Source organism: Schistocerca nitens, chromosome 6 (assembly GCF_023898315.1).
Source record: "Schistocerca nitens isolate TAMUIC-IGC-003100 chromosome 6, iqSchNite1.1, whole genome shotgun sequence".
Taxonomy (NCBI): Eukaryota; Metazoa; Arthropoda; class Insecta; order Orthoptera; family Acrididae; genus Schistocerca; species Schistocerca nitens.
Window position 1 is genome coordinate 429160074 of NC_064619.1, and position 12962 is coordinate 429173035.

Below are 12962 nucleotides of genomic sequence, written 5' to 3' on the forward strand. Positions count from 1 at the left end.
GTTGTTGCATTTGGTACAGAATTTCTAGAGAGTGCACAGAGCGCTGTGTATACTAAGAAGTATTATGTCACATTTTAGTTGTTGTCTTGACTTCAGCAGTTGTTTTAGTGCCTGACACGATCGCCACTTTACGCGTGTCGGCAGGCCAGGTGGACCTGTGGACGCAGAAGGCGAGCGGCTGCGCGTGCCCGTGGGACGACTCGGCGGCAGAGTGCGCGTGCTGCGTGCGCGAGGGCGCCTGCCACTGCGGCCGCGCCGCCCCCAACCGCTGCAGCCAGTGCGGGCTCGAGCAGCACTGCAACAACAGTGAGTACCCAGCAAACACCCCCATTACTCTCCGTGCAGCGCCAGTCGTTTTATTTACCACACCGAAAAACATACCAGGGTTGCCGCATTACTTCTTTCGGGCTTTGAGTACCATTATTGGTTCAAATGGCTCTGAGCACTATGGGACTCAACTTCTGAGGTCATTAGTCCCCTAGAACTTAGAACTAGTTAAACCTAACCTAAGGACATCACAAACATCCATTCCCGAGGCAGGATTCGAACCTGCGACCGTAGCGGTCTTGCGGTTCCAGACTGCAGCGCCTTTAACCGCACGGCCACTTCGGCCGGCTACCATTATTGGGCCTCCTTGAATAATATTTTCTCACTTCCTGTTGTAGCAGTCATCGAATGCCAGTGGTGGCCTCACTGCATCTGTGTGTAATCTCTTGTTGTCCAAAGAATACAGAAAAATTTGTAACTTCTTGTAAAACATGAATTATAGTCGCTAAAACTATTGCAGTTTCCTGATACTTCCATTTTCTTATCTAAGAAAAGTTTTGAATTAAAGACTAAGTTTTTAAAAACATTCTAGTTATTCGACTTTTCTCAACCTGAAATTTTATTTCCTTCTTTAGTTACATGGAGAGCTATTGTTGATCGAATTAATATTCAGTAGATGGTATGTGGCCCCTTTTATACGACCTTGTCCAATCCATACAACTATTATCAGGACGGGAATCATTGCCGGTACTCGTACTTTGATTTACACATACTTAATTTATTAACATAAGGCTCCTGTAGATTATTCCTCACAATCTTCACTACAAGAAGCAGTTACTTACTATAAGTTGTTATTGAAACAAACAAGTATAACCATAAAATGCATGTAAAACAGTTCAGAAACAACTAGGGAACCCAGTATTTACGTGGCTTCACCACACTTAACAAAAGCTTAGAAGTAAAAGTACAGTTCCTATCAGAGTGTGCCAGCCACTTAATTACATTTAAATACTACAATGCCCAAACAACACTTAAATATCACGTGGTTAACCTCAATTTACTAGAACATAGAAATGTAACAGAAGCAAGAAAGATTGCCATGAAACAAACCCAAATTACATTTAGATGTAGGTCCACTTTATGTAACCCAAAAAACCGTTGTTTAAACATCAGAAAATCACAAAATAAAAACGCGTTTTACCCGCCTTGGCGTAAGAAAAAGATACACTAATCTATTTGTATGGGGTCTTCGCCCAAATCAATCCAGCCGTGGCAGGTTTACGTAAACACAGCACGACCCAGGCTGCGAGCTACACCTCACTCCTTGCCAAGGCTTTCTACATCTACATCTACATTCATACTCCGCAAGCCACCCAAAGGTGTGTGGCGGAGGGCACTTTACGTGCCACTGTCATTACCTCCCTTTCCTGTTCCAGTCGCGTATGGTTCGCGGGAAGAACGACTGTCTGAAAGCCTCCGTGCGCGCTCTAATCTCTCTAATTTTACATTCGTGATCTCCTCGGGAGGTATAAGTAGGGGGAAGCAATATACTCGATACCTCATCCAGAAACGCACCCTCTCGAAACCTGGCGAGCAAGCTACACCGCGATGCAGAGCGCCTCTCTTCCAGAGTCTGCCACTTGAGTTTGCTAAACATCTCCGTAACGCTATCACGGTTACCAAATAACCCTGTGACGAAACGCGCCGCTCTTCTTTGGATCTTCTCTATCTCCTCCGTCAACCCGATCTGGTACGGATCCCACACTGATGAGCAATACTCAAGTATAGGTCGAACGAGTGTTTTGTAAGCCACCTCCTTTGTTGATGGACTACATTTTCTAAGCACTCTCCCAATGAATCTCAACCTGGCACCCGCCTTACCAACAATTAATTTTATATGATCATTCCACTTCAAATCGTTCCGCACGCATACTCCCAGATATTTTACAGAAGTAACTGCTACCAGTGTTTGTTCCGCTATCATATAATCATACAATAAAGGATACTTCTTTCTATGTATTCGCAATACATTACATTTGTGTATGTTAAGGGACAGTTGCCACTCCCTGCACCAAGTGCCTATCCGCTGCAGATCTTCCTGCATTTCGCTACAATTTTCTAATGCTGGAACTTCTCTGTATACTACAGCATCATCCGCGAAAAGCCGCATGGAACTTCCGACACTATCTACTAGGTACTTTGGCGCTTACAGCAGCTTTTGACAAACGCAGGACAATTGCAGCTCTGTGAAACACACGCAAAACACAGGGCAGAATCCTTGCATCGGACATACGTGCTTCAGTCTACAAAATGGTGCGTCCACAGCAATCACTACCCTTTAAATTGCAACCATTTAAATGATATGAAATGTCGTGTGGCTAGGGCCTCCCGTCGGGTAGACCGTTCGCCTGGTGCAGGTCTTTCGATTTGACGCCACTTCGGCGACCTGCGCGTCGATGGGGATGAAATGATGATGATTAGGACAACACAACACCCAGTCCCTGAGCGGAGAAAATCTCCGACCCAGCCGGGAATCGAACCCGGGCCCTTTGGAATGACAGTCTGTCAGGCTGACAACTTTTTTTTTTTATTTTACATTCGGTGTAACAATAACAAACATAAACTGCTTCGAGCATTTGTTACTTTAAATATATAAGACGATGACTTTATAAAATAAATTTTTTCTGGGAAAAGTAAATAAGTGGACTTTTTTTGACATAATATTGAAAAAAAAAATAAAATATCCTGCTTCTGTCAGTACAAAACAATAACGTTCTACGTTCCTCTTTTAGGCGCGTACCTCGCTAATCCCGTCTTACCTCGCGTTGGTGTCGGGTACGTCTTCACGTGTGTTTGTGGATCCTCTCCACGGTCCTGATCCTTTCTTGTTCTGATACTTATAGACAATAATTACATTCTCCTACCCGGGACACCCCAACTGGGTGGGGGATCAAGCAAGGCACTCCCTAAAAAATTTGCGTAATATGTTCGATATCTCGGATGTCTCATAAGCTTTGAGTGATGTTCCTGTAATAAGGCCCAAAAGTCAAGCACATTCTTATTGCCGTCTCGGAAAAGATAACGCACAGTCAAGCCTCGAATCCAAGTCACTGCGTTTGTCTTCGTTCGGGGATAATATGTCCTATCTGGGATAAGTAGTGTGCGTGGTTCTATTGTTTGCGGCCCCACCCGAAGGAGGAAGGCGATCATTTTTTTGACCAAACACCATACGTCCGCCGAAGGACCGCATATCAGGTGATGCTCCTCAGTGTCTATAACGTTGCACTGCGGGCACAGTGGCTCGTCCGCCATATGAATTGTATGCAACCTGGAACGAGTCACGTATTTCCCATTTACCACCTGATACCACAGTGCGCGCGTTCCCGTATCAAGGTGTGGGTGGTGCACTGTACGCCATACCACTGACCACGTAACTGTTGGTTGGCGGCGCTCTACGGCATTATTCGGTCGTCGTCGAGTCAAGATGTGATATATATCACGTGCCGTTGCCGTCCTGGTAGTCGGTAGTTCCATATGTACATAACTGTGTTCCACAAAGAAGGTTCGCATTTGGCAAGCGATGGTGAGATGTGAGCCACCGCTACCGGAGCCGAACGAGAAGGTGGAGCGAGTTCGTCTATCAAGCTGCCCGTCAGACTTGTCTGGTGTCGTGTCCACATCTTTATCATTGTGGTTACATAAATAGCCACTGCTCGGTCGCGTACGTGGACTAGTCCAAGACCTCCACGACTACGAGGAAGGGTGAGGGTTTCGTATCCTACCTTAAAAAGCAGACCTGTTCCACTCAGCTACCGGGGGCGGACATTTAAATGATGGTTCACCAATAGTAATAATAATAATAATATCACTTATGTGCATTTTTCAGTAACTTAATATAGTTATAACTAACACTTCACTGCGAAGCCAACATTTAACCAGCTCACACGGAGCTCATCCACATACGTTTCGATTAACGGCTGTGTAAGTTCTACTATCATCTAGCGAGTGAAACGCCTCTCAACGCGGCGCTCAGACACATACACTAACGGCCAACTTATTTGATGTCTGCACACAGCATAACTCAGTGGCTCAAACAGCTTAACCACATTCCGTCAGGGACCTTTCCCTTGATAGAAATCACGGAACTTGGATCTCCGAGCTGCCCCAAAACACAGACTTGCCGACCAATACAATTGCTCACTATATCACGCTAATAGGCACACCCCTTCGCAGTCGACACTCATTTCTTCGGACACGTCGCACGTCTCTCTATGTTTACCTTCTGAAAGCTAACGGTTAACTTTCGAAGCCCACCAACCCGGAATGAAGCCATACAATATGCAAAGATCTCATATACCCTCCGAAATCGATCGCAACGATGTAACGAGCGTACCCGGTACTGGCGCCAGTCCGCCACAGCTCATTAACCTTTCCAACATGCAAACAGCGTAGGTAATGGCTGCCAGTCACTGCACAATTATCCACAAGCATTACAGTTGAAACGTATACTGATTGTTCTAGATTATGCCAAATGATTAAGAGTTTGCTTTTTTTTCTGTACACCACAACAGTCTCTGTAAATCGGAAACTGTTGTGGTAACATTGTAACATTGTATTGCTGTCGCCTTCAAAATGACTATGTGAATCCTCACCATTAGCAATAGAATTGGATACAAAGTAGATTTCAAATTCTGAGCGTACTCATTTTTGTCCGCTTCTCAGTGTGCAACATGACGATCGACTCGCGCTACCTGAGCGCGCGTTCCGGCAAGACGTTCGGCCAGATCAAGTCTCCGTCGCTGGAGGGCCCCGGCTTCTGCTGGTACCTGCTGCAGCCGGACTCGGGCCAGCGAGTCGAGATACAGGTGTACCGGCTCGTCAGTGTCGGACGCTTCAACGGCACCAGGTGAGCACCAAGTGGGACAGGTCGCGAAGCCTCCCAAAACAAATGCAAATGTATCGTATCCTCATCTGAATTACAATGGACGAGGAGGCGCACATTTTTATTTTCCATGTGTTTGAGCTACATCTAGATTCCGGGTACCCATCGTTACAGTAAAATATAAGCAATAGCTCATTTTACAAAACGATAATACTGAACTAACAAGGGAACCTCCCCATCGCACCGCCCTCAGATTTAGTTATAAGTTGGCACAGTGGATAGGCCTTGAAAAACTGAACACAGATCAATTGAGAAAACAGGAAGAAGTTGTGTGGAACTGTGAAAAAATAAGCAAAATATACAAACTGAGTACTTCATGGGAAGATAGACAACGTCAAGGACATTAGAAATGCAGGAGCGCCGTGGTCTAGTGGTAACGTGAGCAGCTGCCGAACGAAAGGTCGTTGGTTCAAATCTTCCATCGAGTGAAAAGTTTAATTTTTTATTTTCAGTTTATGTGACAAATTCTTATGTTTTCATCACTTTTTTGGGAGTGATTATCACATCCACAAGAAAACCTAAATCGGGCAAGGTAGAAGAATCTTTTTACCCATTCGCCAAGTTAGGTGGGTCGACAACATATTCCTGTCATGTGACGCACATGCCGTTACCAGTGTCGCATAGAATATATCAGATGTGTTTTCCTCTGGAGGAATCGGTTGACCTATGACCTTGCGATCAAATGTTTTCGGTTCCCATTGGAGAGGCACGTCATTTCGTCTACTAATCGCACGGTTTTGCGATGCGGTCGCAAAACACAGACACTAAATTTATTACAGTGAACAGAGACGTCAATGAACGAACGGACAGATAATAACTATGCAAAAATAAAGAAAGTAAAGTTTTCACTCGAGGGAAGACTTGAACCAAGGACCTCTCATTCCGCAGCTGCTCACGCCAACCACGGGACCACGGCGCTCCTGTGCCCATGTCATCCTTGATGTTGCCTATATTGCCCATGGACTATTCAGATTGTATATTTTGCTTATTTTTTTTCATGGTTCCACACAACTTCTTCCTGTTTTCTCGACTGTTCTGTGTTCAGTTTATCAAGGCCTATCCACTGTGCCAACTTATAACTAAATGCGAGGGGGGTGCGATGGGTAGGTTCCCTTGTAAGAAGGATACCCTCCATACTGTAAATCACAGGTTTTGATGAGCTTCAGATATGTTGTCGAGGCCTTTACGCTGAGTACCTGCTATCCGTTTTTTTAGCGACGGGCCTTGGTTTTTGAGAAAAACAAATTTGAAGTTCATTGCGCACTTTATATAACCTTAACATTACATGTATTTCGAGCAAGTCAGCGTAGCGTAACGGTAAACGTTCACTGCTACTGCGCTGGAGGCACCGAGTTCGATTCCTGCTCACAGAGTAGATTTTCGGCGTATTTAATGGCATTTGTGATTTCTCCATTTGATTCTTCGTTCAACTTCTCTACTTGTGGAGGTTCTTCTGGCTGCACTACTGCAGAAACACTTGGTTCTTCCATTTCACAGAATTTTTCCAACACACGGCACTAGAGACGCTCTGCGATCAACTGACTCTTTAATTAGATACAAACGTAAAGGAATGCAACTCGCATCCTCATTGGCCTAGGAGCTGGGGTTCCTGTTACGGCTAACTGTATTCACAGGAGACTGGACGATAATGGGCGGTGATCGATTTCAGATAATACAAGAAGCGACCGTTGTACGAACTCCAACTGTGAACCAAAAACGAAACGAATATTTGAACAAATTAATGAGTGCATATAACTTTATAATTTCGCACACCTTACACTGTTTGTTGATATTCTTTGAAACAAAATTGAAAAATTCGATCGATTTTGAAAAAAAGAAAAAGTACACGAGTGGGATTCGAACACGGTACCTCCAGCGCTGTAGCCGTGTACCTTTACCGCTGCGATACGCTGACGTGATCGGAATATGAGTTATGTTACGTGTATACAAAGTACGCAATGAACATAAAAAACGATTTTCTCCAAAACCAAGGCCCGTCGCTAAAAAGTTGGATAGTCAGGTACTCAGGGTGAGTGTCTCTACAACGGATTTCAAGCGCATCAAAATCCGTGATTTACAGTATGGTGGGTCCCCTTGTAAGGAATATAAATAGTTTAAAAATTTACATTTACTGAAATAATTGTTTTTGATAATGATTACTGTGATATGATTACGTTTGTGGTCACGTTATTGGCGGCGGTGGTAGTGGTGGTGGTGATAATGGTAGTTATGCTATTGCTGAAAGATGATCCATGAAGTGATATGTATGCTGGCAGTTTTTCTAACTTAACGACCTGCTCCCAGCTGTGGTCATCATCATCAGCATCTTGGACAGTTTTCAGCCTCCGGCCGGGTCTGTATGGAACATAGGCCTCTCCATCGTCTTCTGTCTCGCCACCATCTCTCCGTCTTCACCTTGGCCCAGTCTTCTCCCTTCTTCTGGACTCATTCCTCTACTCCTTTCAGCCATCTGCCTCTCGGTCTTCCTCTTCGTCACTTTCCTTCCGGTTTCATCTCATGTATCCTCCTGGCTATCCTCTTCTCCTCCGTTCTCTTAACGTGTCCATACCATCTCGGCCTTGATTTCTCTATCTCCACCTGTAATGGTTCCACCTTCATTATCTCTCTGATCCCATTATTACTTAACCTGTCTATCTTTGTCACTCCACTACAGTTTCTCAAGAATCTAATCTCACTAGATTGTACTTTGCTTATCTCTCTTCCTTTCATAACCCAGGTTTCTGATGCATATGTCAGTATCGGGATATAGTATGACTGGTATATAACCTTTTTACGCAGCCGTGGTCTGTGGGCGAAATTGGGGCACTGATGAACCAAACCATTATGAACACTTGCTTAAAGGTGTGTCGGCTGACATTTAGAACGCAGCGTTGCGGAGATACTAAGCGGCCTCCAGAGGTATGTGGCACAGAATATCTAGGCACCGACCTCGAAATTTCCGCATATTACGGGACTGAGGTGTTTGTGGTTGGATCTGCCACCCAGTAGCGTGTCAGAATTACTCCATTAGGAGCATTAGGTGGTCAAGACTTGTGAGTTCAGTACTATGCGTCTGTATCAACTCTAGCACGGTGCTGGCCTAGTGACATAACTGTCCCTCAGGAAGATCCAGTCACCATCGGGAAGATGTGAAACATGAAGGGATGCAGGTGAAGCACAGTATTGAGCACATAGGTTATAGCAATCAATGTTAATTTGATTACCATAACCGGCTCAATGGAATCCGAGGAGAGTATACCCCATGGCGTACTACTGTCCCCATATGCCACGCGTTCGTGTCGTGGTACATGTTTCGAGCAGCCATACCCCTGCATGTCGGCGCATCGTGAAGTGACCATCGACCTTATATAACCATAAACGTGATTCTTCTGGCGGGTTTCCACTGATACATGGCACAATCGTAAATGACGATGTCGATGAGTAAATATGGGAACAGATAACGCTCTTCTATTGCAGAGCGCTGAATGGTACACTGTCAAACGTTTGTACCTGTACCAGCATTATACTTGCCATCAGGTGTGCCAAAGGTCAGCATCTTTTCACAGAGCATAAAGGATCTGAATTACCCGTTCTAAGACGAGACGTGAACGTCTGTTATCTTGTCGCCTACTGATGTGTCATCATCTTTCAACCACTTGCCGTACATACGACTATAGTATGTGAACAGCCGAACACATTTTTCTATTTCCAAATGTCCCCCTTGTGAAAATGTTAGTGGATCTTTGGGAATTCTCGGTTAGGACATAGGTCATCTATGTTCTGTGTGCAGGCAAGTGGGTAGTTAACGCCAGTGTCCGATGCATAATAGCTATGAGTTTGGCTTCTCAGGTTTGACTTGGGGAAAATAATAGCCAGCAGTAACATTTATTTGCTACAGTCAGAATATCTTTTCAATGTTTAGATAACGTGATGAATAAGCTAATAAGTAGTAGCGGTAATTGAGTTTAAAGTATGATAACGAATCTTTAGAAGGTAGGTCTGCGGGTAGCGTCTTTGATTACTAATCAAAACGTAATCGGCTCCAGTAAAAATAGTCAGCAATGGCGGCCGAACACTTCCGGCTTAAGATGTCACCCACGCTGAGCAAACGGCCTTTCAAAAGAGGGAGATGGAGCGGATAGAGGTTCAGGACTCAGGACAGTCTCTTGCCGTTGGGGTGGGAAGCTGCAAGTAAAGGGGGAAAAAATCGGCAGTCATCAACGGCTTGAGGATACAGAAGGCAATGGAAGCCACATAAAGGGAATTTGCAGGACGTGTGGCATGTAATTGAGAAGTGTCATGAAGATCTCTCTACTGGAAGAAAGGATCCGGACTAATCCCCCATTCGGATCTCGAGGAGTGGACCGCCAGGGGGAAGTGACTGTGAGAAAAAGACTGAATAACCAACGAAAGGATAATGTTCTACAAGTCGAGACGTGAAATATCAGCAGTGGTAGGGAAGCTAGAAAATCTCGAAAGGGAACTGCTAAGACTCAGTTTGGATGTAGTGGGAATCAGTGATACGAAATGGAAAGAAGATATGGATTTCTGGTCACATGAGTGTCGGATAATATCAACACCAACAGAAAATGGTATAATGGGAATGGATTTGTTGCGAATAATAGGGCTGAGAGTGAGTTACTGTGAAAAGTCCAGTGATACGGTTGTTCTTATCACAATCTACTGAAAACCAACATCGACAACGAAAGTTCGGGTGCACATGCCAACATCACAAGCCGAAGATGAAGAGATAGAGAAAATATATGAGGATACTGAACGGGTAATTCTGCACGTGAAGGGAGTTGTAAAGCTAACGTTCGTAGGCGATTGGAAATCGATTGTAGGTCAAGCAGTAGAAAAAAGACTTACGGGAGACTATAGGCTTAGTAGTAGAAAAAATAGAGGAGAAAGACTAATTCAGTTCTGCAATAAAATTCTGCTAGTAATGGCGAACATGCTGTTCAAGAATCACCAGAGGAGGAGGTATACTTGGAAAATATCGGGAGGTACGGAAAGATATCAGTTAGATTACATCTTCGTCAGGCAGAATTTCAAAAGTCAGATACTGAACTGTAGGGCGTATCCAGGCGCAGATATAGACACAGATCACAATTTAGTTGTGATGAAGAGCGTGTTGAAGTTTAAAGGACTAGTGAGGAGGAATCAATGCGCTAAGAAGTGGGATACGCTTGAAGTTGGTGCTTGACGTTCTCAGAGGCAGTAGATACTGCGATATTATTCGCTCAGTAGTTAGTTCAGTTGAAGAGGAATGAGCATCTCTAGAAAGGGCAGACACAGACGTTGGAAAGAAAAACATAAAAAATACAACTAAGGTAACTGTGAAGAAACTACGGGTGGCGGAAGAAATACTTCGGTTGATCGCTAAAACAAGGAATACAAGTCATTTAGGAATGAAACAAATAGGGAACGGAGGAAAGCTAAGGCGAAATGACTGTATGAAAAATGTGAATAAATCTAAGAAGAAATGACTCATCATATAGAAACGTCAGAACAACCCTTGGTGAAATTAGAAGCAAGGGTGACAACATTAAGAGTGCAATGGGAATTTCACTGTTCAATGCAGAGTAGGGAATGGGTGATTAGGAAGATTACATTAAAGGCCTCTATTAGTGGTGAGACATGTATGATAAAGTGACAGAAGAAAGAAACAGGAGTCGGCATGTAGAGATTAGAGTATTAGAATCAGATCACAAAAGAGCTTCGGAGGACTTAAGATCGAATATGGCAGAACGGGTTGGTAAAATTTCATTAGAATTTCTTAAGTCGTCTGGGGAAGTGGCAACAATAGGACTGTTTACCGAGGTGTGTAGAAGGTATGAGTCTGGCAACATATCACGTGGCTTTCGGTAAAACACCATCCACACAATTCAAAAGACCTCAAAATCTGACAAATGCGAGAAGTGGCACATAATCAGCTTAACAGCTGATGATTCCAAATTGCCTACAAGAATTAGTACACAAAAGAGAAGTAAAGGAAATTGAGGATGTACTCGCTGACAATCAGTGCGGTTGCTAATGGCAGCGAGACTATAGATAAAGCAAAAGACGTTCGTAGGATTTGTCGACCTGGAAAAAGCGTTCAACACTGTAAATTGATGCAAGATGTTCGAAATTCTGTCAAAAAAGAGGTTAGTTATAGCGAAAGACGGATAATACACAAAATGTACAAGAGGCAAGAGGGAACAATAAGAGTGGAAGGCCAAGAACGAAGCGCTCGAATTAACAAGGGTGTAAAGGCGGGGTGTAGTGTATCGCCCCTACTGTTCAATCTAAAAGTCCAAGAATCAATGACAGAAATAAAAGAAACGTTCAAGAGTGGAATAAAAATATGAGGTGAAAGGATATGAATGATAAGATTCGATGATGACATTACTATACTCAGTGAAAGTGAAGAATAATTAAATCATTTACTGGATGGAATGAAAAGTCTAATGACTACAGTATACTGAGAGTAAATTGAAGAAAGGCGAAAGTAATGTGAAGCATCAGAAATGAGAACAGCAAGAAACTTAAGTCCAGGGTTGCTGATCACGAAGCAGATGATGTTAAGGAATTTTTCTACTTAGACAGCAGAATAACGTTTTACAGACGGATCAAGGACATAAAAAGCAGACTAGCAGTGGGAAAAGAGCATTCCTGGACAAGAGAAGTCTACTAGTATGAAGCACAGGCCTTAATCTGAGGAAGAAGTTTCTGGAAATGTACGTTTGGAGCACAGCATTATATGGTAGTGAAACATGCACTATGGAAAACCGGGAAAGAAGAGAATCGACGCATTTCAGGTGTGGTGCTACAGAAAAATGTTGAAAATTAAGTTGACTGATAAGATAAAGAAAGAGGAGGTTCTGTGGGGAATCGACGAGGAAGGGATTACATGGAAAACATTTACAAGCAAAAGGGACAGGATGACAGGACTTCTCCCCTTAAGACAGGACGAATAACTTCAATGGTACTAGAGAGAGCTGCAGAGGATAAAAGCTGTAGACGGGTACAGATATTGGAATACATCCAGAAAATAACTAAGAAAGCAGGTTGCACGTGCTACTCTGGGATGAAAATGTTGCACAGTATAGGAATCCAGTGTAGGCCCCATCCCCCATCAACCTGACAGAAGACTGAAGACTCAAACATAAAAAAATATGAGGCTATATTTTCTCCGACATCAACCCCGTAAATTAACCATCAGCCTCAAAAAGAAAGAACGTAAGTGTCGATGGTAGTATTTCACTTCTTATCCTATTTAACTGGAAACTCCTTGCTTGTCGTCGTAAAACAAGGCTGCAAATCGACCGATCTTAGATGACGCCAGCTTGAATACGAACGGAGAGACACTGAAGCTGTTCGTGAGCGGACTATTAGACTCCAATTTGGGCGTAGTATTGGGCTAGCGAATTTAGTCCCAAGTTCTCATTAGCAGTTTTTCGACACAGTTGATTGCTTTATTTCTGAGCGTCCATATATCAGTGTGGGTAGCTGCGCAGTTTTTTCAGTCATCAGTCTTTGATTTGTTTGATGCGACCCGCCACGAATTACTCTCCTGTACCAACGTTTTCATCTCAGAGTAGCAATTGCAACCTACGTCCAGAGTTATCTGCTGGATGTATTCCAGTCTCTGTCGTTCTTTACAGTTATTACCTTCTGCAGCGTCCTCTGGTACAACAGAAATTATTCTCTTATGTCTTAATACATGCCTCACCATTCTGTCCATTCTTTTTGTCGGTGCTTCCCACAT

At 43.7% G+C, this 12962-nt stretch overlaps 1 protein-coding gene across 1 annotated transcript in view; it reads left to right on the forward strand.

The window, feature by feature from the left end:
- Nucleotides 1-12962, forward strand: part of LOC126263389 (uncharacterized) — a 285649-nt gene that overhangs the window by 80924 nt on the left and 191763 nt on the right. The window contains exons 2-3 of the mRNA XM_049960483.1: nucleotides 145-306; nucleotides 4990-5173. Coding sequence (XP_049816440.1) covers nucleotides 145-306; nucleotides 4990-5173 — 346 coding nt within the window. The remainder of the gene's footprint in view (nucleotides 1-144; nucleotides 307-4989; nucleotides 5174-12962) is intronic.